The sequence below is a fragment of the Phasianus colchicus genome, chromosome 2 (genome assembly GCF_987193195.1).
Source record: "Phasianus colchicus chromosome 2, bPhaCol1.hap1.1, whole genome shotgun sequence".
Lineage (NCBI taxonomy): Eukaryota > Metazoa > Chordata > Aves > Galliformes > Phasianidae > Phasianus > Phasianus colchicus.
Genome location: NC_143437.1, coordinates 10,182,370 through 10,209,023, shown reverse-complemented (window position 1 = coordinate 10,209,023; position 26,654 = coordinate 10,182,370). Strand labels below are relative to the sequence as shown.

General features: G+C 42.6%; 1 protein-coding gene and 1 long non-coding RNA gene across 2 annotated transcripts; one reads left to right on the top strand and one right to left on the bottom strand.

The window, feature by feature from the left end:
* The first annotated feature begins 1,460 nt into the window (after positions 1 to 1,460).
* Positions 1,461 to 26,650, top strand: LHCGR (luteinizing hormone/choriogonadotropin receptor). The gene is made up of 11 exons (XM_090134757.1): positions 1,461 to 1,606; positions 7,851 to 7,922; positions 10,792 to 10,866; positions 12,606 to 12,680; positions 13,209 to 13,283; positions 13,372 to 13,449; positions 15,415 to 15,483; positions 15,967 to 16,041; positions 17,008 to 17,193; positions 18,886 to 18,966; positions 20,932 to 26,650. Exons 1-11 carry the CDS (start codon positions 1,461 to 1,463, stop codon positions 22,184 to 22,186), a joined length of 2,187 nt encoding a protein of 728 aa, XP_089990883.1. The 3' UTR covers positions 22,187 to 26,650.
* LOC149918841 (uncharacterized) lies at positions 6,943 to 13,808 on the bottom strand. The gene is made up of 3 exons (XR_016463923.1): positions 13,140 to 13,808; positions 7,864 to 7,964; positions 6,943 to 7,164 (listed from the first exon to the last, which is right to left on the bottom strand). It is a non-coding gene; the product is annotated as an uncharacterized LOC149918841 (long non-coding RNA).
* Positions 26,651 to 26,654: the final 4 nt, after the last annotated feature.

Genomic DNA, 26,654 nt, shown 5'->3' with positions numbered 1-26,654 from the left:
TGTGCAAGACTCCCAGGAGACTGCATCTTTCAAACAGAAATCAAGTTCTTTGCTTGTCATACTAATTTGGTTTGTTAAAAGTAAGAGGGTTTCAAAACCTTTGCATGTGGCTAACATCTCCCAGTGATAGTTTTGGGGAGGGAGTCTCAGAGACCTCTTCTTGAAGACACACGAAGGTAAAGGTAGCTAAAGGTGATCCCATACCCTTTCATTTGGTTTGCAAGTCCTCTGGAGAGCAATTAGCTTGCTTTGTGGTCACTCCACCATTTGTTATGAAGAGAGTCCTGAATTCTTCCTATAACTTCTAGAAGTAGCAGTAGTAGTAAATGACAATAACAGCAGCAATAATGACTGCTATGTGAAAAATGGTTCCTTACAAAACAAACAGACCTTTGTGAATCATGGAAACAATAAGGCTGGAAAAGACCTTTGAGATCATGATGTGCAACTGTCAACCCAGCACTGTTATGCCCACAAACCATGTCCCCAAGTACTTCTTCTCCATTGTTCTTGAACAATGCAGGGACAGTGACTCCACCAATCTTTCTGAGGAGACATTTTTCCTAATACCAATCTGAACCTCCATTGGTGCAGCTTGAGGCCATTCCCTCTTGTCCTATCGCTGTCACCTGGAAGAATAAGCCAAGCCCACCTTGCCACAAACTCCTTTCAGGCAGCTGTAGAGGGCAGTAAGTTCTTCTCTGAGCCTCTTCTTCTCCAGACTGAACAATCCCAGTTCCCTCAACTGCTCCTCATCACATTTGCGTTCCAGATCCCTTTCTGGATAGACAGGATCTTGATGCCTTCCCTGTGGTGCAGGGCCCAACACCGAACACAGTACTGAGAGCAGCCTCACCAGAGCCAAGTACAGAGGTAGATCACCTCCCTGCTCCTGCTGGCTGCGCTATTTCTGATACAACCCAGGATGCCATTGGCCTTCTTGGCCACACTGGGCACACTGCTGGCTGGCTCATGCTCAGCCAGTTGCCAGCTAACACCTCCAGATCCTTTTCCTGGGTGCAGCTTTCCAGCCACTTTGTAGCAGTGATGCGTGGGGTTGTGATAAAAGTGCAGGACTCAGGCTATGGCCTCGTTGAAGCTCACACAGTTACCCTCAGCCCAGCGACCCAGCCTCCCCACATGTAGGGCCTCCCTACCCCCAGGCAGATCGATGCTTCCTCCCAACTTGGTGTCAACCGCAAACTTAACGAGTCCCGCACCACGAGGTACCTCCCTCCGGTCCCTCACCAGGCAAACGCCTCTCGCTGGCCAGTTAACACCTCCAGAAGGGACAGCATCACTTCCGCAGCTCCTCAAATAGAGGAGGGCGGAATCCCCCAGCGCAGATCCGACCGCGGGCGGGCCGGGCGGTGTGGGGCGAGCACGCCCCGGGGCGGAGCGGGAGGAACGGGGCGCGTGCCGCGGCCGAGAGCAGCAGAGCGAGGCGCGGTGCTGCCGGCATGCTGCCCGCGCTGCTGCTGCTGCTGCTGCCCGCTCTGCTGCCCGGCGCGGGGGGCGGCCGCTGTCCGCAGCGCTGCGCCTGCACCCAGCCCGCACTGCGCTGCCCGACGCCGCCGCCGGGGGCGCATCCCGCGCCCGCACGTGTGTAAGTACCGCGGGGTCCCTGGGGGGGGTCCTGTGGGGAACTTGGGGCAGTCGGGTGCCCGGAACGGCGTGGGGTCGGGGATGGCAAGAAACGGTGCGGATGCGGTTGGCTGAACTTTTTGTGTTCTCCTGCTGGGGCGGAAGGCAAAGTCACTTTGCGCATCCCGTACCAGCGCACTGCGGTGGCCCGAGTAACTTTGTATGAACGGGATCGAACGGTCAATATCTGCTGTCTTCTGTGTCTCTCGCCAACCCGCCTGACTTGTCGCGCGCGCGTTTCTCCCAGACCTTGTGCAACCCAGAGCCCTACGAGCTGAAGCGCAGCATCCCCTGACTGTGCTCCTGTCCCAGTTGCAGTTCCCTGGTCCTCCTAGAAGCGCTCTTTGCACCTTTGGGATGCCCAAGCCGGTGACAGGTTGGGGGCCGATTAGTCTCTGCAAGGCGGTCCCACCCTGACTGACGCTTCTCTGGGAATCAGGGTTGGATTCCACCCAAAGGGAGTCATAGGGATTCCCTCACCCTATCCCAGCTCCCCAGCTGGCAGAGCAGAGCCAGTACATGATACGTATCAGAGCATTGTGGTGCAGTATACAAGTTGGGTTACAGCACTTATCTAAACAACCCCAGCGTCAAAACATGGCATTAGAGGAGCAGCAGATAACCAAGGACCCCAGAAACAGCAGCTGTGCTATCTGTGCAGGAACTGAGCGAGATTTTTCTTATTATGCCCTGTTCAGAAACAAAGCTGATGGTTTTTTTCATTTTCATGCAGTTTGTTTGTAAATTTGACTTGCTCTTGAAATTCCCCAGGGATGATACCATCCCTGCTGTGCTCATTCCTTTCTCCCCAGCTTGAGAATTGATACGCTCAAGAAACACCAAGTTGTGTTAGTTCAGAGCCACTTGATTAGTTCTCCTGAATTCAGGTGTTGGATACAGCTCTGTCCTCAGTTTGTCCCTTCCCATGTCCCTGTGGTGTCAGAGAAAGCTCAACCCATGGGAGCTGGAGGTATCCTCCATAGTGACTGCAACAAAGTCCATTTCTGCCCTGGTGCTGGTATCACATATGGAGCTGGCAGGGGATGGGTCCCACACAGCATCATATGGGGAAGAGAGGCATTGCAGAGCTCTAGCATTTCATTAGGATGCTGTACATCTCTCTGGAATCAAGTCAGCCCAGAGAGGTTATCAACAGCTCCAAACTGGTGTGGTTTTTCCACTTTCTTTTTTGGTGTACTCTTCCTTTTTTTTTCTGTCTGCTGCTCCAAAAAAAATCCACATCCCCACCTCCGTGACCAGGTTGAGACAGATAACAGTCTTAGAGCCTCTTATTTTACTTGGATCAGCAGGGTGATAGGCAAGGAAAAGAGAAGGGTTTTCCTCTTTAACCTTTGTTATAGCAGCTTTGCAGCTGCTTGCAGAGTCCAGCTATGAGGCTGGCTGCAGAAATCTGCCACACAGTCAGATGAGAGTTCAACCGAGATTTTGATCCCTGCAGTATCCTCTGAAAGTCAATATCATACCCAGATATCAAACAAAAATCCCTCACTCTTTCAATCTGCAGTTGCACAGATATGTCCATCTCCTGGAAGTGCCCTCTTACACCCAGAAGAGCCTGGGTTTGGTGCAGAGCTCTCTGCTGGGAGCTGAATATCTTCCATTTCATCTGCACACTTGGGTGTTGTTTTTCCCTCTCCCCCACCCTTTCGTGATATAACCCATCACAGAATCATACAGTCATTTAAATTGGAAGTCTTTCCCAGCTTTCTCATTGCACTGCCTCTGTCTTTTCATACTGTACCAATCTCTCTTTAGCTCTCTTCTCCCCCTGCACAGCTCTGTGTATGAGAGAAGAAGCCTCACAAGTTTACTTGTGTCACATTTGTACCTGCACCAGAGGAGCCGTGGTGTATCGTAGACTCATAGCTTGGTAGGGCTTGGGAGGAGCCTTAAAGATCTTTTTCCAAGTGTAGCACTTGCAAATACTTGCTATAATTTTGGGGGAAAAAAAACCCACACTGATCCAGATTGCTCCAGTATGGTGCCCCACCTCCTTATATTGGTCCCACTGTGTAGACCTCAGAGAAGTCGTGCTTCATACAAAGTCTAAATGGAGAAGCACCCAACTCTTCCTGTGCCATAATAGGTGTCGGATCCTTAATTCCTTTCTGCTCCTTTGAAAGCCCCCTTTTATAGTGAGGTTCACCTGGCTGTGTACCCCATGTGCAGGGCTTCTGCATTACAGTGAGCAGCACACGGTGAGTGCCAGGCACCCAACCCAAAGCTCTGGGCCAAGAGCTGAACAAGTGGATGTCTCTGTCATGTCTTCACCGGGGCATATTTGGCTTTGTAGGGACTGATACTGGAATTTAGTTTCAAGGCCAAAATGTCTTTGGTAGGATATAACGTGTCACCCATCATCACCTGAATGTACTCTTTGGCTGTTTGTGAGGTATATGCAGCATCTTAGCTCCCATTGCAGGTAGACAATGCCTGGTCTGCAGGACTTTAATAATCAGTGTCCATAATTTGCATTGCACCCAGAAGCTGATAAAAGTCCTGGGAAAATGGTGAGTTTTCAGTCTGATTTTCAATAAATACTCTCAATTCTTCTGAGTTAAGATCAAGAACACCACAGAATAAAATGTTTGTCACTCAGCAAAAATCCACCTTGTCAGTTCACCTCTGTGGCATTAGAAATATGGATAACCCTATGTGGTTGCATGCCACATGGTGTTTAGACACATGTATTTAGCCTGGCAATTTCATGCCTAGCTGCCTAGAAAACCCAGTGTGAGGCACTGCTCAGTGCCCAGCAGGCTGGCTGGCTCCCTGCTCCTTTCTGTGCACCTCATCTGGATGCCAAGGATAAAACACCTCATGGTTATCTGAAGTCACAATATTGCCAGCCACTGAATGCAATGAGCAAGTACCCATGAATTATTGTGTATTAAACATGAAAGAAACTGACTGGCTTTTCTTAAAAGTACAAAAGTTCTCATCCTTTAACTAACAGGACTCTTTCAAACTAGTGCTGGTAACATGCATTAAAAGGGATGCAGTCCTCCTTTCAAAGGCCATACAAGTCAGTTGAGAAAGCTGCAGGTATGAAAGCTTTATAAAACCCAGTTTGTTCTTTCTGTCAGCAGCTTCTCCAGCTCTGAGATGAATCACTGGTCACATCTGAGCATCACACTCTGAGTGCTATCCAAAATAAATCGATATATAATTCCTGCCAGCATCTGCTTGACTTTCATTCTGTGCTACCAACATCAGTCACGCTCAACAGCAGAGGCCCAGCAGAGGCCTTGCTTTACTCTGGGCTTTGGGCAGAATTAAGGCTGCACCAAACAGCCAAACTCTGCTAACTTAAATGTTTATACACACACACCGCTGGATTTTGCTCAGCAGCTAAAGGATCTTCTCCAGAGTGTCTGGGGTATGGAAAGAGCTATCTAAATGAATTTGTTTCGCTTAGCACAGACAGGGTTTGAGATGCAAGCAGAAAAACTAAAGCAGAAAAGTCTGAAAGCGTTTTTCACCTTTTTGTGAACGGAAGATCCTTGTCAATGCAGAACACTCTCTGTGTGCTACATCACTGTTACAAGGATTAAGAGGGAAGTCCAAATTGCCTTTTTCCTTTGTGCTTGCTGTTATGTGAGATGCTTAATGAGTCAAGGTAATACCAACGCAGATGAGTTCACAGTTTCAGCTATCAAAGTGAACTTGCAAGAATTCAAAACAAAATTAACTATAAATACAGAATGGATTAAGTGCTTTCATGCAATTTAACTACAGTACCTACCAAAGTGCTGGTTCATCCCACCTTGAATTCAGCTCATCAGTGTGGTGGCAAAGCCAGGAGCACTGTCCCAGAGGCTTTCTGCATGTGGGGGGACAGGCACTATGGGGTTTTTTTGCCTTTTTTTGTGTGTGTGCAGACATTGTCACAAATAGGTATGTTCTGTTTTCCAAGCAGCCCTAGCTGATGGTACAGCTCTGAAGAGGTTCTGGCTGCCACAGCTGCAATTTCTCATCTCCTACTTTTTGCTCCTTCCCAAAGGTACCTTCCTGTTGGCTCAGCCTGTTGATCCCTACTGCAGGATTCTCTGCAAATCTCTGTTCCCTCAGGGCAAATAATGTGTGCTCACACACATCACAGTATGGCAGCATCTGTGCAGGGACAGGTGGAGCCCAATCCCAGTAGCGTCAAAAACATCCATATTCTTATAGCACTGTTCCCCTACCTGTTTTACTTGCAGGAAATCAGGGTGAAAAGAAAAGAAGTGACTTGCTAAAGATCATGTTGTATTGCAGCAAGGAATTGGTACCAGTCTCCATAACACATCTAGACTGATTTAACCCCAAACATTACATACGTGTGACAGCCTGCCACGATAGTGTGTAAATCATAGGATGGATTGGGTAGGAAGGGACCTCAAGGATCATCAAGTTCCAACCCCCTGTTGCAGGCAGGGTTGCCAGCCACTACATCAAGTATTAGGTCAGATTGCCCAGGGCCCACCCTACCCAGCCTTAAACACCTCCAGGGTCCAGGCATCCCCTACCTCTCTGGGCAGCCTGTTCCAGCACCTCACTTCTCTCTCAGTGAAAAATGTGCCACTGACATCTAAAACTCCCTTCCTTTAGGATAGAATCTACCCATGTAAAAAAGTTGACTTCTCTCCTGTTTTTAATCTCCCTTAAAATATTGGAAGGCTATAATAGTCTTCACATAGCCTTCTCTTCTCCAGGCTGAGCAAACCCAGCTTTCTCAGCATGTCTCCAAAGATGTGCGCCAGCCCACTGAGCATCACTGTGGCCCTCCTTGGGATGCTCTCAAGCAGCTCCACACCCTTGCTATGCTGGGCGCCCCAGACTTGGATGCAGTATTTCAGATGGGGCCTCACGAGGGCAGAGTAGAGATGGATGATCGCCTCTCTGTCCCTGCTGCCACTCTTCTTCCGATGGAGCCCAGGATACCATTGGTCTTCTGGGCTGCAAGCACACACTGCTAGCCCATACTGCTTTTCATCTACCATACCCTAAGTCCTCCACAGGGCTGCTCCCAAGGAGTTCTTCCTGTCTGTGTTCATATCTGGGATTACTCTGATCCAAGTGCAAAGCCTTGCACTTTGCTATGTTGAACCTCAAGGTCCCTCTGGATGACATCTTCCTTCTGCTGTACCATCTGACCAGGCAGCTTGGTGTCATCAGCAAACTTGCTGAGGGTGCACACAATCCCATTGTTTATGTCACTGATAAAGATGTTAAGGAGTACAGTCCCAAAATGGACCCCTGGGGGACCCTGCTCATCACCAATCTCCACCCGAACATAGAGCCATTGACCACAACCCTCTGGCTGTGACCTTTCAACCAATTCCTTATCCACCAAATTGTCCAGTAAAGTTCTTAAACATTTTAAATTGTCTTTATACAAAGAATTATGACAACAATAACAAAAACAAAAAATAGGTTTTATGAATAGCAAGGGAACATTTCAAAAAACCCTGACAGCAAGTTTTTGAGGATGGCAAGCAGATGTCCCTGTCTAGCTATCTGTAATTTAAAAAACAAAAGAGAGCAATTATCTGTTTGCACAGAGATAATGTCCTGAAGTATGTTAAATATTTTCCTGTGGCTATTATCAGGGAGAGCATGGCCATGGCTGTATGAATTGGCACCACAGTTCAGATGCAGAGCAGGATGGTAAAATGCAGATCTGTCTCCCACAGGACCATTAACATCTCAGTGAGTGTAATTAAAGAATTAAAAAGGGAAACGCACACTTGCTTTTAATCGGCAAATCAGTCTGCTGCAATTTAATGTAAATAATTAAAACATCAGGCTAAACTCAGATCTCCTTTAGCACTTGCACACACAGCAAGTGAGACCTGAAACAAATGTTGTATAGCCTTATGTGAAAGCCACTTATTCCAAAGGAAACAACCTTAAATAGCCCGTAGCTTCACTTGACTGTGAATATAGCAGCCCATTTCCATCAGGTTATACATTTGTTTAATAGTTTATGATTATTATTGATTTGACCATACTCATCTCAAATTTGCTATTAAAGAACTGAGCCAGTAGCCCTCACATTTGTTTCACTAGGATCAATGGTAGGTGGGTCAGGCCCCAGATGTACAAAGATATGCAGGTAAAATAAAGGGGCCCTTTGCTTTATTGTGCTCAGGCTGTAAATAAGGAAATCCCCTGCCTTAAAACCCTTTCTGCTCCTTTCTCAGGTCATTCACTCACCTTCCTGTGAAAGTGATCCCATCACACGCATTCGAAGGACTTCGAGATGCCTTCATCATGTAAGTTGGCAACATTTTCCATAGACTCTTTATAATGTCTTGCTAGAAGTTTTAACAAAACAAAAACAGAAGTCTCTATTTACATTATTGTAAAATAAAATAAAAAAATAAAAATGTGTTGCTAAAAAATGCATTCATAGAAAAGAAAAAAAGCTACCCACACACTCTAGGAAAGAATAAGCTGTTCTTATATACCAGTCATCTCTCGTCAACAATCTTTAAAACATGATTTGAGAAGGTATTGCTTTTTGACAGGGGTTTAACAGATCATGTAATGAAACATTAATCACCTTGGAGAGAACTAGATACAGCTAGATAACTGATGAAAGGCATTTTTGACTGACAAAGGAGGAAGAAAGCTATCATAAAATGTTATCTCTGCAATGATAGCTGTGGTATTCTGTGATTATACAGTTCTGTAGTGCTCAAATAAGACTCTTTTTTTGCTGTTTTGCACTGAGACATAAGCATGGAAGAGGATCTATAGGACTGAACCCTTTCTTGGCTATTACCATTTACAAGCATGGCAACTTTGTACATCAGATTGGCATTGCTTCTCCTTGCTTAACTTTGCATCAGTTTTATAGCAAGGGCTCAACCAGAAGGTTGGGCTGACCAGTCCCACCCTTATCTCAGTCATTATTCCAACTAAAAGATGGCAAGTTTGATTCTCCATTACTTTTTGTTTTATCTGTATAAAGTATTCATTGAAAGGCAAATGATGCACCTGTGCAATTCAGAAGCAATCCCCCCAGTAACTAAAAGCAGCAGCACAGATAATGCCACCTACTACTATTCTAGGTGCACATTTCAAACTTGTCTTCTTCATCTATAAAAACTATAGTATATCAGATATTAAAATACACATTAGATGTTAAAACAGCTATTTTCCAGGAGACAAAAAGAGAATATAAGAAACCCTTTCACAGTGCATTCACAAAGACAAAGAATTGAAGGATAAGGGTGATGCAAATGCCTAAATCCTCAGTTGGACTGGTTTCACTTTTAGTGCTCACTGGTTAAACAGTTTCAGCCAAATTATAAACTTTTGTGTTTCTGCAGCTCTGTGTAGAAAAACTAAACCTAACCTATGTCCATGTCTGTTCAATTAGAACAGAGCATTACAGTTTGAGCTAATGGCACTGCATCTTGCATTCACTTGCTTCTTAATGAGTAATAAGCACTTAGCATTTTTAGATGGGAGATCAACTTAAATCTAATGACTGTCTCCTACCTATATGATTTGCTCCTAATTTTTCCCAGACTGCATGCATAACCCATTCTTCAAGAGGCCGTTTTGTTCATTGACATTTTTCTCTTCCGTAAGAGAATCGACTTGTGTCCTTTTAATACATCTCTCAAAATTAACAGCACAGAAATCAATGTGTTTGTCTGACGTAAATCTATACAGCACTACACAGTTTTATTGAGATTCAGTGTTACTTTGAAAAATGCATATTTTTAAATTGAAAATCTCTAAATCATCAATTTGGCAACTCATCACCAGCTGCAAATCAAATGATAAATTATTGGCACAGTCATAACTTTTTTAGACATATGTAAATGGAAAGCCAGTGGAGAGGAGGAAGGATCTCAGGGAAGAGCCATGAGATCTGGGGTCTCATAATTCAGAGCGTGGACTCGAAAGAGCCTTTTATTTCAAGTCCTACAAATAGTCCCTGATCCAACCCAGTGCATGCAGCTAAGCCCTGAGTCTCTTTGGATCAGGCCATCAAGAGACCACTTGACCTGCATCCATCTTTTATTCATGAGTAACCATTGCACTATCAAAAAAATAACTATCTCACCGAATTCTGATGATGGAGGAAATCATGAGTATTTTTGTAGGAAATATACTGAACGTATAGTTTTTGGTATGCGCTCCCCTTTGCCACTTCAAATAAAAAAAGGTCATTGTGGTCTAAGGGTTTTTATATTAATATCCATAGGAATTGTTTTATTGTAATCACACTTCAAATAAGATAACTTTCAGAGCTGTGACAACAGTGACTCCAATTCTATAGGCATGTTCCAGTTGTTTAGAAAAAGTATTTATGCTTTACTGACAGGGTATAATCTTCAGTATAGCTTCTGTGCTGTTCCAGTCAATTCTGTCAAGAGAAAATGCTGTTCTGAAGACCTTTCCCCTCTCTATGCATTAATATATACTATTTACTTTCAGGAGTCAATTTTGTGTCACTCTCTGAAACTTAATCTAGCAGGCATTTGGCAGGCATCACCAAAGTGATTTTTTTTCTCTGTATGCAACATTCTTAACTGTATGTGTGGAACAGGAGCACTGGTATGTGAAAATCATGTAATGCCTATGAAAACAGTCATGTTGGTCTGTGTAATGATGGAAAAAAGCCACTTCCACAACTTTCCACAATGTAATGAAAACAGCATTTAAGTCCAACAATTTGTGTTTGTACTTATGTGCATTAGATGACCATCACCACGACTTTATGTTTACAGGGCTTCATACAGTTATTATCTACATCCTTGTCCATGCAAACAAACACATTAAGTGGGACCAAAAGGCTCATAGACTTGAGCTGACTTCATTTGAATTAGTTCAGCCTTCAGTCACGGCCTTATCTACAGTGTACTGAGAAAGTGGAGATTGGCTGCTCTGGAGATCCTTACTCCAGAAGGTTGCCATACCCTTTTGCCAAGGCAGCAAAACACTGCACTTTCATGAACCTTACTGGCTTAGTGTTTGGAGGCAAGGCAAGGACATTGCTGCACAACAAAAAATTGATTGGATGCTTAAACAGCCACATACAAAAGAAGCAAATGTAAGTAGAAACTTGGTTTCTGCTATCTCCTCTGTTAATGTATTGCTTTGTGTCTGTCTTTTTCATTACAGTGAAATCTCTCAGAGTGACTCCCTAGAGAGAATAGAAGCAAGTGCGTTCGACAGCCTTCCTGCTTTGTCTGAAATGTAAGCCGTGGTGGAAAAAAGGCATCCACCTTGTGATACAGGATCATCAAGGAGCAGCCAACAGAAGAGTATCCCTAAGCCAAATCTTCCTATGTTACTCTGATTGGCTTTGGATGAGATCTGTGCTGACTAACATTTCTGTATAAAGTGCTGTATAAAGTAACAAGCTCTACGTTGGCTCTAGCCTTGGAGATCTGAATCATGCAAAGACATCTATGTATATGAAGCCCAGTTCCTTTCAGTACCTCAATGACACGATTGGAACTCTGTGTTTACTTCTACCACAGTGCTGAGCTTTCTAAGCAGAGAAATCAGTCAATAAGAAAACAAAATCTTCCTTTTTGTAGATGCAGTTTTCAAAACCAAGTATTTGAATATGCTTAGTATGCAGCTCTTCTTTCGAGCACTGAAATATTACTCAAACAGAACATGTACTAATTTTAAACTTGACCTGCCTAGCACAGGCATCTGAGAGAGCATGTGATTTAAAGCAATTGCTAGGAGAATGCTCTGAAATATTTAGTGAAATTGGGAACTATAAATTTGATTCAATACCTCATCACTGCGTTCTTCCCCACAGCATGATCAGTGAGTGTTTCAACTACAGCGCAACTGAACGAGGACAAATTCATGGGATTTTTTTTTCCCACTTATGTGAATTCCATCAGAGCAAGATACTTGTTCAAAGAAGCAGGAGACAGATTTGTCCACCTCCTACTGGGTCAGATTTCCACTAGAATCAGTGGTGGGTTTAAGTAAGAAATAAAAGATTGAGCTGATGCATTCACCTACAAGTTATGCATAGCTCATCATCTGCCTGTCTGCCAAAAGAAGAAAGCTAAGAAAGACTATTACAGAGCTGCAGGAGAGTAGCAGGAAAACCTGTTTGAATCCTGAACACTCTGCAGGTCTCATGCTGCGAAGGCTTGTTGTCTAAGCTGCAGTCAAGGCCATTTTCATTGGAAGAGCAGGGGCAGTGTGTTCAGTGCAGCTCTTGGCTTTGAACTCTCCTTGCAAATTCATATGCTAAACGACCTCACAGCTGCTCAGTTAGGGTTTGCTCATCTTTGGCAGCCTGGAGACTCAGGTTATTAATGCTAATGATATCTCATTGTGTATGTAGATATAGAAGAGTAAGTTACAAAACAGCAGTCAGTGCATTTGGCCATCAGGTAAGTAATGAAGTCCTGCATTCCCACCTAGTCCCAAGCTGTATTCATATCCAGTGAGGCTCCTCCTAAAACACACGCCCTAAATTGTACCTAATAACAATCCAGTCCAATAGGTCTTAATACTGGGTTGGCCTGAATTTGGTAGGTTATTTAACTGTGCATAGAATGCCAGTGGTAAAGCAGAAGCTTTCTCGGTAAGTTGTTGTGAGCCCAGCATGGATCCCTAAGAAGCAAGAGAACACCAACCCACACCAACAACCAGGATATCAAATCAAGAAAACTCAGTGCAGTGAGCTATGCAAACTCAGGAGACCGTTGGTTTTTGTTTTTTTTTTTTCTAGCTACCTAGCCATTATAACCTTTTGTTATTATTATTATTATTATTATTATTATTATTATTATTATTAGTGCATTTGTAGTGCACTTCTAGAATGTCTGTTCACATCCTGAGAGCTTTCCATCACATTCCACATATGGCAGTTCTCCAGCAAGGTCAACCACCAGCCACACTCGGTCCTTCCAAGTATGTAACAGTTATAACACTAGCATATCTTTCCCTCATTACAGATTAATCCTGAACACAAAAAATCTTTTGCACATTGAGGACGGAGCATTCAGAAACCTTCCAAGGCTAAAATATCTGTAAGAAAGTATTTAATTTCTTTTCTGTTTTATTTTTTTCTCTTTCTATGAGGAAGTGGACAAATCGCAGAAATAAATTATAAGCAAGTTTTTCACACACTGCAGCACATCAAAAGTTCATATATCATTTAAAATAGCCTTAATATGCAGCTTACCAGCAGTAAAGTCTTTTAAAAGGCAAGAAAATAAACTAACGTAAGGCAGAGCAGCAATGGATAAAACAATATCAAAGTCTGTTAATGAGCTCTGTTAAGTGCTTATAAGAGTAAAACTTTCATTCCGATGAGATACAAAAGGGGTAACTAAGACATCTTCTGTACCCTTAATGTGGAAATATGTTGCTTCTCCAGGATGCTGCTTGAGAATGCTATATGTGGTTTTCACAGATCTTAAAAGCACTGTTAGAACTAATTAAAAATTATGTTTACCATTCATTTTAACATACTGTTACATTCGTACCTTTGGGGTTGGCCTCTCCTTGCAACCAGCCTGTTAACCTTCCCTCCTGTAAATTGTGCTTTCCTCTAGGAGCATCTGTAACACCGGAATAATAGAATTCCCAGACTTGACGCAGATCTTCTCCTCAGAAGCTCATTTTATTTTGTAAGTGAAGGCCCACCCCTCCCCACCTGTGAATCATCCCATCTTGCTCCCGTACCTCTGGCAGGTAACTTCTTTTTCCCACCCAAAGGGAGCTGTGTGACAACCTGCATATGACAACCATACCACAAAATGCCTTCCAGGGGATGAGCAATGAATCGCTGACACTGTGAGTAAAGCAGTCCCAGCTCCTTCTGTGAGGGTAATACTGTTGTTCCAGCAGAGCAGCCTCACTTGGAAAAGAATCTTGAAATTAAGCCCCATATGTCTGTACTGTCTCCATACCAAGGCTTTTCTTCTAGCATGCTACAGCCACCTGTGAGATGAGTGGGTTTAATGCCAGGTGAGATGCTCCACCCAAGGAGGGCCAGAATCATAGAATCACTAAGGTTGGAAAAGACCTCCAAGATCACCCAGTCCAATATTTCCCCACTAAACCATGTCCCTTGGTACTACTTACACATTGCTTGAATACCTCCATAGATGGCAGCAGCAGCCCCATCCCTGGCCATGAGGCACAAACACGGCTCTATAAGCACATAAAGCCAAACTTCTGTGCAACACTCCATAAATATTCGTGCCAGCAAATGTTCTTGGCTTCGCAGCTGGCTGGGTTAGGGCCTTCATATCTTCAACACAGATTTGGTGTATTCAGAAACTGATAGGGGAGCTATACATAAATATGACCAAAAACAACCACCATGTGGTATTAAAGGGGAGCAATGGCTTAGCTTACAGCATCATTTCATCTTGTGGGCCTCCTTCCTACCGATCAATTCACAAAATAACTTCAGCAAAATTATGATTCTGTGAATGGTGCAAAAAAAATGAACGTGTCAGAAATTCTACTGTATTCCTAAACTATTAAATGGAACAAAGTCTAACTCACAGTCAGGAAACAACCAACAACAGCTTTTCTCCTGTCCTTTTGTGATGGGAGAGAAAAGAATTACCTTATCAGCAACTTCCTAATTGCAGAGCTACACTGTAACTCCACCCCATGGAATTAACTGCAATTAGCTGAAATAATTTGAATTGTTGCAGCATGGTTTGGTGAAACACGAGTAATTTGTGAGGGTGTAAATTCAGCCTGTGCTGATACTTTGCATTTCAAACAGCTAATTCAGGCTGTTCGTGCCACATGAGGATGGGGATCGATACTATAAACGTGGCTGTGTTTTTTAAGGAAATTGTTAATTTCAGCATTGTGCCAACACAGACTCATATCAAATGTAGCCAGGCACTGCCCAGCTTTTCTCAGGAGCAGGTTCACAGCCCATTTCTGATGCCCCAAAAACAAATGGAAAATGAAAAGTAAAACTTGGAGAGATAAAGAGTCCTCCACAAAAGGCACCAAATTTTATGTTAGGGCTTAATATTAAAGAACATTATATATAAATGATTATATACAAGTGATACTGGAAACATTAACCTATATCACAACTCTTTCTCCATGAAATCATACCCATAAGTTAGATAGCTTAATGAAGGAAGATCCTGGACTGCAGGTGTGGCATGGTCCAACTTTTTAATATCTGGCCCCAGTGTGGGAATCAAAAACCTTGGGCTGGCAGCTAGTGTCCCTGGGCAAGGCATCCATGGCACAGGTCAGGGCTTGCTGACCACTGGATGATGCAAGGCTTTTTCCTACCTCTCTGCACTGCCCTCTTGGGCTCTTGGAAGATATATGTCCACAGAGAACATGCAATTCAGCAGCACCCTCTGGACTTCACAATTGCTTTTCACACTACACTTCTACGAGCCTTGCATCTGTACGTGCTTAAACCACAAAATCCAGGTCTTCTGCCTGCAGGTTGTTGTCCCAGGGCCAAGGCCCTACCTAGAATCACATCTTGTTTCTGGGTCTCATCCCAAGGTGGGCACAGAGATCCACAGAGCAAGGAGAATCTGCACATAAGAAGATGATTTTTTGAATGCTGAACAGGAAGGTGTTCAGGGAATTTAAACTTCAATTTTATGACAATTTCTGAGCTAATGTCAGTTATACTATAGGTATCTATATTCTTTATAAACCAGACAATATAATAATTGAGTACAGCATTAAGATTTAAAACTTGTAGTAAAATAACAATCTTATTTTTTCTTGAATTTATGCATTTTTGTTAACCCTCAGCAAACTCTATAAAAATGGATTTGAAGATATCCACAGCCATGCCTTCAATGGGACCAAGCTAAATCAATTGTGAGTATGTCATATAGAACCATAGACAAGATCAGGTTGGAAGAGACCTCAGGGATCACCTGCTCCAACCTTTCATCCAGACAATACACTCCTGAAGTCAGCAGCAGGGTGGAAAGCGTAAACGTGTAGAGCAAATTCAGGAAACTGCATTTTAAACTGGGATGTGTCAGTAGTTTCTAAATCAATCATGCATGCTTTGGGCCTAACCCTGTGGTTTGGCAAAACTTTTGCTGCATTTGTGTACACGGGTCCTGCTGCAAAGGAACCAGAGTTGCTGTTCCTTGTTTAAATCAGAAGAAATTGGAAACAATCAGAATTAAAAGTAGATGCTAGCAGCCTGATGGCATCAATGGAAGGAGCGGCATAAGAAATATAAGCTATCTCAGACCAGATGCTGGAATAATGGGAGGAAGCTTGAGTGGAGATAGATTGGAAGGAGGTATTTCAAAGGCAGATGTAAAGACCTGACGTTTGACCCCACAGGATTCTGAAGGACAACAAAAACCTGAGGCGGATACACAATGATGCCCTGAGAGGGGCCACCGGGCCAGACGTCCTGTAAGCATCAAGCCACTCTTTACCTGGTTTTGTAGACATCCCATATGAACTGTGTAATGCTAGTGGGCAGCATGTTTGATCTGCTATCACATACATGTAAAATAGAAACATATCAATGAGGTGCCATGAAATTGCAGGGCACAAAGCTCAGCCTGCATCATGACAAATAAACTTACAGCCAGTTTTAGCCTTGGCATTGACCTCTGCCCCTTAGGTATCCAGGTGATTTTAGTTGTATTTGTGTCAGAGCCTACTGATCCTATCTCTGCACTGTATATCCTGGCACTGCAGAATAAGTTGTATTTCGGTAGGATGAGCATGTTCTTACAATGCACTATTTTAGAATCTGGTTATGAAAGTGAACTGGTTGACAACAAGCTATAAGCCAGTGCTGAACAAAACATTATTAGCATCCTTATGCTTCATTCATCAAGTTCATACTAAGGGCTACACTGGTTGTAACTACATGCAATAAAGCCAATGAGTGGCTCTGTAAATAACACTCTGTGCCACACGTGCCATTGTATTCCTTTCCCTGGTGCTTTGCATTGCATAGCCTTACTAGCAACACTCACATAGTTGTAGCCTTTTATTTTTCCATGTTTAATGGCCTAACTCTGAAATGTTTGATCCTATACATGGCCTTTCCTAAAGTTACTAAGCCAAAATACTGAAGTTAGTCCTGGCAAAAACAAGTGGATTCTATTGTGGGTTTTGATAAAATATTCAATCAGTGCATTAGTTGAAACACCTAGAACGAACCCCAGCACAGTGGGTTTTGATTTTCACCACGCTAAAACCAGCTCCTAGCCTGCCTGGGGCTCCTGGGTTGCAGGGAAGGACTCTGCAGCATCACAGAGTACATCTCTGAGATGGATACTGAGTCACTACTGCAATTTATCTTCATGCTTTGGTGAGGCTTATATTTGTATGAAAGGAAATGAAAGCACTCTTTTGGTTTTTCAGGGACATTTCTTCAACGGCACTGGAGTCCTTGCCTAGCTATGGGCTGGAGGCCATCCAGGTCCTCAACGCAGTGTCATCATACTCACTGAAGAGACTGCCACCTCTGGATAAATTCACCAATCTGCTGGAAGCTGTTCTGACCTACCCCAGCCACTGCTGTGCTTTTCGAAACCTGAAGACAGAAAAGTAAGTCCAAATGTCATGCTGTTGTATTGCAGGACTTCAGAAACTCCAAAATGGCAGTTCTACTGTGTTCAGCTGGCCTGTCCTGGTTGGGTAGACGTACCCTTCTTTCAGGGGCAAGGAAACTGTGGAATGCAGCAAAACTTCACTCTAAGCAACAGATCTCTACTGAATCCAGGAGAGGTATTTCCACTCTTATGGAAAGAGAAATTTCTCACATCCTGGGTCTAGGATCAGCCCGCCAAGATATTACATTAAGTTTGCTGAAAACTTACATTTTTCTTGATATCTCAATAAAGTAGCAGTCTGGATATCTTTCCAGCACTTGGAAGGTATATTTACATCAATAGCACTTTGTCCTAAAAAAAAAACGAACAAAAAAACCTTGCAATTTTAGTTATGCAGCATATTTAATGCAAGTGCTACGATAACCTTGTAGCTGGGTTATTCAGCTTAGTACCTTTCAGATGATAGTAGACAGGGTTGTTCTCCACAATTCACAATTGGAAACTGACACACAGAGCAACTTCCATCCACTGATTTGTATGAGTCAATATGGGATAGCTGGAGCTAATTTCTCACCATCTTTTCTTCAACTCTCAGTTGGCTGTAGTCAGCCAAAGCAAATCCTAAAGAGTTTAGTTGAAGTTAGGAGAATTCCACACTTCTCACCTACCCCAGATAAGGCCTACAGAAAAGATGTACTAAGCAGCTGTTTGTGGGACACCTGATCAACATGACTTGATACCATCGCATCAGGACTGTGCTGCAAGGCAGGAATATAATCCCATCCTTCAGCATAGAATAGGTGGTGATGATCTGCTTTCTCTTCATCTTAATAAGTGGTTCCTACTTCTGCAGGAGTTAAGGAAAGACCTCACAGTCAAGTATTTCTATTGCTGTCTCCTCGTACCTCCTTGAACTCTGTCACCCGCCCCATATATTTTCTGTTTTTACTTCCCCTCCCTCCTTACATCCCATTCCTTATCACCTATAAACCGCACCAGATGATCATGGTGGCATGGTCTTAAATATATCTGACCAGGCACGTCTTAAGGCAAATACAGTCTTCAAACCAAATATTCTTGAGATTTGAGTGTGTCATGAGCCATGTAAGAGAGATGGATGGTAGCATTCAGTCCATAAAACTTTCCTGCACTGGACTGAATGTGGGCGGAAAAAAAAGCATGCTATAGCAACTTTTGTTGCCATCCCATTATTGATAAGCATTACAATGGTGCTTAGATTGGCATCTTGAAACTTAATTTCTCTTGTTATAAGTAAAACTTTCTGTAAGTTTCCAGGTGTCTCATTCTCTTAAGAGTACACAGTATTTAGCCCATACCTTTAAAGCCTCAAAACCAAAGTCTTCCCAAATATATGGTCTTGCAATGCGTACTTTTCAAATAGCTTTTCTTTCAGCATGAAATATCTACCTGCAGATCCCCAACAGCTCAAGTTATTTCAGTATAATGAGTACCTCATAAACAACTGAGATGAAGGACAACCTCATATGGTATCGTACGCTGTCAGAACATTTTAAGCTTTCCTACCCCAGCTTTCAAAGTCCTGCATGAGTATCTGCACTGCCAATTCCAGCTCACCTTACATGCCTGTGAAGATCACTTGCAAAGAAGATGAGAATTTGGTCAAAATCCAGATTGAAACTCAACTTTCTTTTCCTTCTTATTTCAGGCAAAATTCCTTGCTTTCCATTTTTGACAACTTCTCCAAACAGTGTGAAAACATAGTGAGGAAAACAACTAGTGAAATATAGTAAGTACCGCATACAGAGGCTGGAAATAGCAAATATGGACTCCCCTCTTGCTACGTGTATGCTTTTTCCAAAACACCATGCCTTCTTTTTTGGTTAATTTAGTCACCCTTACAAGTGGCACAGTGGTAATTTTACTATCACTAAACCAAGATTTGTGATTTTTATGTTCAAAAGGGGAAAAAACACCAAACACAATTCCATGGGCCTCCCTCACTACAGCTTCTCTTCTAAATTCTTGAAATGCTTTCAAAACAGTGACTTAACAAACTTAAGGGCTACCTGGAGAGTTTTCAGAGACAACTGCAGGAGTTTGACTGAATCAAAGAGCTGCCATTGTTAATATGTTTTGCCTATAGATCAAATAATTAGAAGTCTGCAATGTCATCATTTGTGCTAATAGAAAATGGCACAAAGAGTATCCCTGACTTAGAAATTTGGTCAGCCCATGCAGTTTGCATACCTCTTCTGAGATATCTTTTCATATCACCCTGCAGTTCTGTATGAGCTGCATCCAGTGGGATGATGAAAAAGTCTGATATCAAAACTGGTGGGTTAGCAGTGTTGGATATCACAAGCCCTGCAAATGTTATTTCATGGATGAGTTGAAGGATTTGCAAATATTCACACCCCCCTTGCTAAATGGGAGACCTGAAGGCTTCTCTTTAACCATGAAGTCAAATCATAACAAAGTCTTGAAAAACAAAATGCCAACACATGCAGTACAGCTGAAATGTGATTGATTCATTGGGATCCAGATGAACACAGGGTTATGATTCTTAGGCTAAAAGGCTGCAAATTCTAAAGCTTAGGAACCACAACAGAAACTGACTGAAAACCCAGAGTTCTTATTACAAGGAGAACTTGCACATGGTAGCATGTTTACATGGTCTCTCAGAAAAATCACAATTATTTTTTATTAATAAATCAAACATTCACCGCTCTTCCAGTTTAAGCCAGAAAAGCAAAAGTAAGATATTGGGCAATTTTTCATGAAAGAAGAGTTAAGGTAACAAGTTTGGCAATTTACTTAACAAGAACAGCTGAAAAGCAGCCCAGCTTTATCTGCCAGTTACAAACCTGCTCCAGAAAGAAAGAGATTAACATACAGGCTTCAAGAACTGCAGAAGGTTAAGCATGTATTTCAGTTATCCTAAACCTCTGACTTCTCTAAACCACTGTCCTCAATAGGGATGTTTTCCACGTCTCACATCAAAGACTGAGTGCCCACCAAACACTCACAGTTGTGATTACTGTGATACTGGTAGCTATTCTGGCAGGGAATCAGAGGGGACAGCACCTGCTTTTAAAATGTTTCTTCTGTGATAGGCTTACTGACACTTTGATAGGTTTATAGATGACCTGGAGATAAGAGATCACTTTAGAACACCTAAAACATTTACAGTTAGGCATTTTTCCAGTCAAAATTTCATGTATTCCTAGCTGTTGCCATACTCTTATCAAGTTAATGATGCACTCCTCACTTTATAACGCTGCAATCAAGTTTCTCAGCACTTTTCAAGCCACATGTAGTCTCAGGACTTTGTTGAGTGTTTCCTAGGGGAGGCAAGGGAGCAGAACCAAAATCCTTCAGTTATTTTAGTCTCTATAACAATCTGATAAACCCATACACATAAAATCTACGATCCATCCATTCAAGTGTTACTAGGATTTGAACTGCAGTCTACTGGCATACTGAGAAAGATGGCTCAATTACAAAGCAGTCAAGATAAAGTGCTTACAAATAGGTAAGCTGGGTAAGAAAGCATTTCTGTGGATGTAACCTCAACCCAAGTTTACTACCACCAGCAAAAAGCATCCTTACAGGGGCTCTGATGCTTGTAAACACTCAGAAACAAATACAGAAAGTGCTTTAAAACAACTGTCATCTGTTGTATCTTATAAAGAGTGCAAGCAACATGTAACAGATAGCTCACTTCTATTTGGGTGGGTTGTTATTTTAATAGTTACAGAGATGCTTCTATCAACACATCGCTGTGGCCAGCAGAAAAGCACATGTACCCACTTGGAACAGGTGAAGAAACCTTTCCTTATGGCTACTCAACTGTTTTTTATGAGGATGAAACGACTGGCTTTGACTTTGAGTATGACTTCTGTCAGCCCAAGGTACTGACGTGTACTCCAGAACCAGATGCTTTTAACCCCTGTGAAGACATCCTGGGATACAGCTTTCTCAGGGTTGTGATCTGGTTCATAAACATCCTTGCCATCGCTGGCAACTTCATTGTGCTCCTCGTCCTCATAACCAGCCACTACAAGCTCACGGTTCCTCGCTTCCTCATGTGCAACCTCTCCTTTGCTGATTTTTGCATGGGGGTTTACTTGCTGCTCATTGCTTCGGTGGATGTTCAGACGAGCGGGCAGTACTACAACCACGCCATAGACTGGCAAACAGGCAGCGGCTGCAGCACTGCTGGCTTTTTCACTGTGTTTGCAAGTGAGCTCTCCGTGTACACACTAACAGTGATCACCATAGAAAGGTGGCATACCATCACCTACGCCATGCAGCTGGACCGAAAGCTACGGCTGCGGCACGCCGTGCCCATCATGCTTGGTGGCTGGGTGTTCTCCATCCTGATAGCGGTGCTGCCGCTGCTGGGGGTCAGCAGCTACATGAAGGTCAGCATCTGTTTGCCCATGGATATTGAAACAGGGCTTTCCCAAGCCTACATATTGCTGATCTTAGTGCTCAACGTTGCAGCCTTCATTGTCATTTGCGCTTGTTACATCAAGATATACATCGCTGTGCAGAACCCTGAGCTGGTAGCTGCCAATAAAGATACCAAGATTGCCAAGAGAATGGCCGTACTGATCTTCACAGATTTTACCTGCATGGCCCCCATCTCCTTCTTTGCCATATCTGCTGCCTTTAAGGTGCCTCTCATCACAGTGACAAACTCCAAGATTCTGCTGGTTTTATTTTACCCAGTCAATTCCTGCGCAAACCCGTTTCTGTATGCAATTTTCACTAAAGCATTCCAAAGAGATTTCTTTCTGCTGATGAGCAAGCTAGGTTGCTGTAAGAGCCGAGCAGAGCTCTGTCGAATGAACTACTTCTCCGCTTACACCTCCAACTGCAAAAATGGCAGCTCAGCCCCAGGTCCCAGTAAAGCCTCACAGGCATTGCTGCTTTTGTCAGCATCAGAGAAGCTGTGCAAAACAAGATGCTCTACAAAGAAAAGTCAGCCGGAGTGCCAGTAGGTGCTGAGCTCTACGGTGCCAGCTGCACCAAGTAGGGATTGTTTCATATTTTGAACATCTCACAGTAAATAAAGTCATGAGTCAATGCTTCTTACGCAGCATTACTGTTCTGAAGTTCAAAGCGATGTTTTCCCTTTTCTTCTCTAGTAACAATAGGCACAGAAGGAGATTAGGTGAATTAGGTGAAATACTTCTTCAGGGAGAACCAAGGGAGTCCAGGAGTAGTCAAGGTGCTCTTCATATTAATGGGTGCTGTAGTGACTGCAGATCTGCTTCCCTGCAGTAGTGCCTATCTGCCACCCCTCATTCTTTCTTCTCCACTCCTGCCAGCTTTGCTGTCATGTTGGGGGGGGGGGGGGGGGGAATTAAAGAAAGAAGCACTAAAGTAGATGCCTCCTATATTTCATCAACAGAAGCATCCAATTACACAGCCACCTGGTTAAGAACCAGTGAACAAGTTCACCAAGACAACTGGACCTGTTGAGTCTTTGCTGCTAGCAAAGTCACAGTTTACATTAGATCTCACTTGGAGCATACAGGTAATTATTTTTTAAAAAAGTTAACCCACATGCAACCACATATGATCCAGAAATGGAAAGAAAAGAAATGCAATAGCTGCAGAAAGCTGAGTGCTCTACACAGTAGTGTATTCTATGTATCAAACACACCCACACTGGCCATCTAAGCTGTTAAGGGTCTCTATAAGCTCAGCTGCAGGATAGGTGCTGCCTTGTTTTCTCTCCAAGGACAATATAGTGCCCTATTCACATCTGCCCTGTCTCCAGTGTCACTGATGCCAATAGTATTCAGGATGCCCTGGGAACTCCTCAGCCCTCACATTCCAACCTCACTCCCAGCTGACAGAGCAGAGTAGTTACTTTGCAGCAACTGTGTTTTCCCATTGAAAATTATCATTTTTTTCTCCACAGGTTTTCTGAGGCTAATGAGATCCAGATTTGTGGCTGCATTCCCAATTTAAATAGAGTTCCTTTGTTACTGCAGCATAACAAAGGGACTTAGTTATTGGCCTCTAGAAAAGCTCATAGTCCTGTGGACAGAAAGGTATACAATAGCCAGGGTCTGCAGATCAAGTCTCTTCACCAATTAATTACTCTTGACAGGTTGGTTGGATTCACCATCTCTCATGTGAAGAACAGAGAGTGCTCAGTCACCAAACCAAGCTTGTAGCTTAAGACCTCTACACAGTGGCAGTTTGTTTCACAGAATGAAAAGCAAACATTTTATCCAGTTTTGAAGTTTTAGAGTATTAGATAATATTCTGTAGATAAAACTTAAAATACCTAAGGACAGATCCTCAGTGGATCAGTACTTCCTCCAGAACAAATGTAGCCTAACAGCTCCTTGAAAGGGCAGACTGTAGTTGCCAAAACACAGCACTGCAAATTAGATTTGCTTCACACTAATGACAGTGATTCTTTGTTCTACTGACTGGTTTAGCATTAACTTATAATTGTGTTAATTAGAAATAACATCTCCAACCCTCCCTAACCTTCTGCTTAATGCCGTGCTTTCAATCAGTGTAACAGCTCAGGAACAAGTGACATACACATGGGGAACAAAGCAGGACTGAAAAGCAGAGGAGACTATTAGATCTGTGGTTTAGCTAGTAGTAAGAATTCCAAATGAGACACCTCTTTATAGGTATCAGATCCTGAGCTTAGCAGAGATGGAAACAGGACTACCTATAAAAGGAACTGGGGAAAAAACACAAGACATGACAAAACTGTGTGTCCAGTAGACACCAAATGATTTACTTACATTGCAGTTATCACGGTGAAAAGCTCACTCATCTCAAATTTTTTGATACACAAAAATGAACAAGTAAATTATTGGTTTAGTGATTTACTAGTGGTTTAGATTCACACTAAGCTTCTCATATAAGTTACATGTTATTCTATGTCATTATTCCTGGTAAGCTTTCTTTTGTAATGTGAAGTTTTAGACAGCCATTAATTGAAGCATCTTCAATGGTCACAACTGATATTGTGGACACACCATGTCACATTTGCAGCGACGCATTTGCTAGACTGCAAACAGTGACAATCAAAAGCATTAGAGCAAAATACTGAGATCAAAAACACTCTGATCTGATCACTGCTTAAGGCATTGGTTAAAGTAATCAGCAAACTGAACTTACATTTTAATAAGGAACATCTTTTTCCAGTCTAAAAAAATCCCTAACTTCTGATATTTTGAGTTAGCTTTAAGTGTTCACATTCAAAGTTGTCTTTGAATTCATTCAAGAACACTTTAAACAAAACATAAAGGCAATTCTTGTGTGCTTCAATGAAAGAAAATGGAAGTCATCCCTAGTGTAGGAGTACAAGACACCCACATATGCAGTCTACAGCTCTGGACTGGAAAAATCATCACAGGAACCCCTAAGGAACATCTGCAGAGCAGTTTTGTAGGAGCCAAAAGATCTGCTGCTAAAATATGCAATTAGCTGCCATTTTCTCAAATATGTCAAAGGCTCAAAAAATAGAATGAAAAATATCACCAACCCATAAGTCTTACCAGCAGTTTGGAGAGAAAGCAGTATTAAAAATATATCTTGTAATCCAGATGAAAAGTTTCTATAATGAACACACATGGACTACACAGAGTTCACAGCAAGCCGTGGGAAAAAAACAGAAGCACCTCACAGCACATTAAAGCATGAGAAATGTTTCAAGAAAAAAAAATACAAAGGCAGATCAGGCATATAATAATTATGAATTAGGACAGCTTAGAAGAGAAAAAAAAAAAATCATTTCCTACTCCAGTACTTTTATGTCATATCTCAGCACCCAAGCACAGATGAACAAACTGAAAATAGACAAGGAGAGGCAAGATGAGGTATCACAAAGATGCTCATAACACTGACTCCTCACCTTCACTTAGAAGCAGTCTTTAACGCTGTAACCAGAAAGATGCATCAGTTCATTTTTAGAACTAGCTGATAATCCGGTGCTCTTTAGCCAGTTAATCTGTGACTAGCAAAAAGAGGCTCTGTTCTCAGTAGAATCATTCAGAGAGTGAATGGTACATCCAGTCATGCCCTGAAAATTCATCTTTCCTGTGCTGCACTCTTCCTGCTTCCAGGCTTACTCAGCCTGGAGAAGAAAAGGTTCCTGGGAGACTTTTTTGACTTTCCATACCAGACGGAGGCCTACAGGAAAGCTGGAGAGGTGCTCTTTATCAGGGAACATAGTGATAGGATTAGAATGGCTTTAAACTAAAAAGAGGTAGGAAAGAGATATCTCAGTGTCATTTGCACAGTGCTTCACATCATTATGAGCAAAGTTTGGTTTTCTTTTATTTCTTCCCCATATTCCTTCTCTCAAGCTTTCTCATTAGTTTCCTCCTTAAGGCTACAGCATCCTCCCAGAGAGCAGAGAAAATCAGAATCACAGAACGGCTTGGGTTGAAAAGGACCACAATGATCATGTAGTTTCAACCCCCTTCTATGTGCAGGGTCATCAACCACCAGACCAGGCTGCCCAGAGCCACATCCAGCCTGGCTTTGAATACCTCCAGGAATAGGGCATCCACAACCTCCTTGGGCAACGTATTCCATTGTCTCATTACTGTCTTCCTTCAGCAGATGCAGCCAGGACAGAGGGTTGCCAGACCCAGTGAGTGACACTGCCACTGCTCTTCTAGCAGACTGATCCCATTCCAAGTCAGCCTGGCATTTAACTTCTAACATTGCCCCACAAGAAACATGAGTTATCTAGGAGAAAGCTACAGCTATGAAGAGATAGGGCCTGGACCTAAGGGCACAGAGCTGTATATTTTTAGAAGAACAAACAGGAAGCTAATGTTTAGTACTGCTGGGAATGCAATGCCCATGGCAGGGTGAGCTACTGTCACATACACATTTCTCTAAAGACAGTAAAAAAAACCCTCACTGCTAGAAGACTATACGAGATGACTTTTTTTTTTTATTATGCACAATTTGCATCATTCACAGCCTACTGGTCTGTAGTCAGAGAATGTAGTTGATACATGCAGAACCAAAGTTAAATGATTTCACACTGACAGTGAAAATAAATCACATTCCAATGTTAAAAAAACACACTATTCATTGCATCCCAGCAGACAGAGAAGGTATAGAATAAGCAATAATAGTTCTCATATATTGAACTCAAGGATCTTCCACCCAGGTTTCCCAACTTGCATGTAAAATACCTGCCTGTATGCTGAAGTCACAATAACAACAGCAACAAAAAAAAGCAAGGGAGAAGAAAGAAAGGGGAGAAAAATACTCAGCTAAAACAGCCACAAGTTTCATACTTGCACAGACGTTAAATCTCAGTCTCTGAAAATAAGTATCACTTATAACTGTGTAGTTTTATACTTCAGGTCATACTCCAGCTCTTATTTAAGAAAAAAATAAGGAAACTAAATCACAGTTTACTTACATACAGTCACTTAGTATTCTGTGGCTTTCTTGAATTACTAA

Coding starts and splice junctions, on each gene's coding strand:
- LHCGR (XM_090134757.1), top strand. CDS start 1,461: ATGCTGCCCGCGCTGCTGCTGCTGCTGCTGCCCGCTCTGCTGCCCGGC. Junction 10,867..12,605: donor CTTCCTGCTTTGTCTGAAAT/GTAAGCCGTGGT, acceptor CCCTCATTACAG/ATTAATCCTGAACACAAAAA. Junction 12,681..13,208: donor CTTCCAAGGCTAAAATATCT/GTAAGAAAGTAT, acceptor GCTTTCCTCTAG/GAGCATCTGTAACACCGGAA.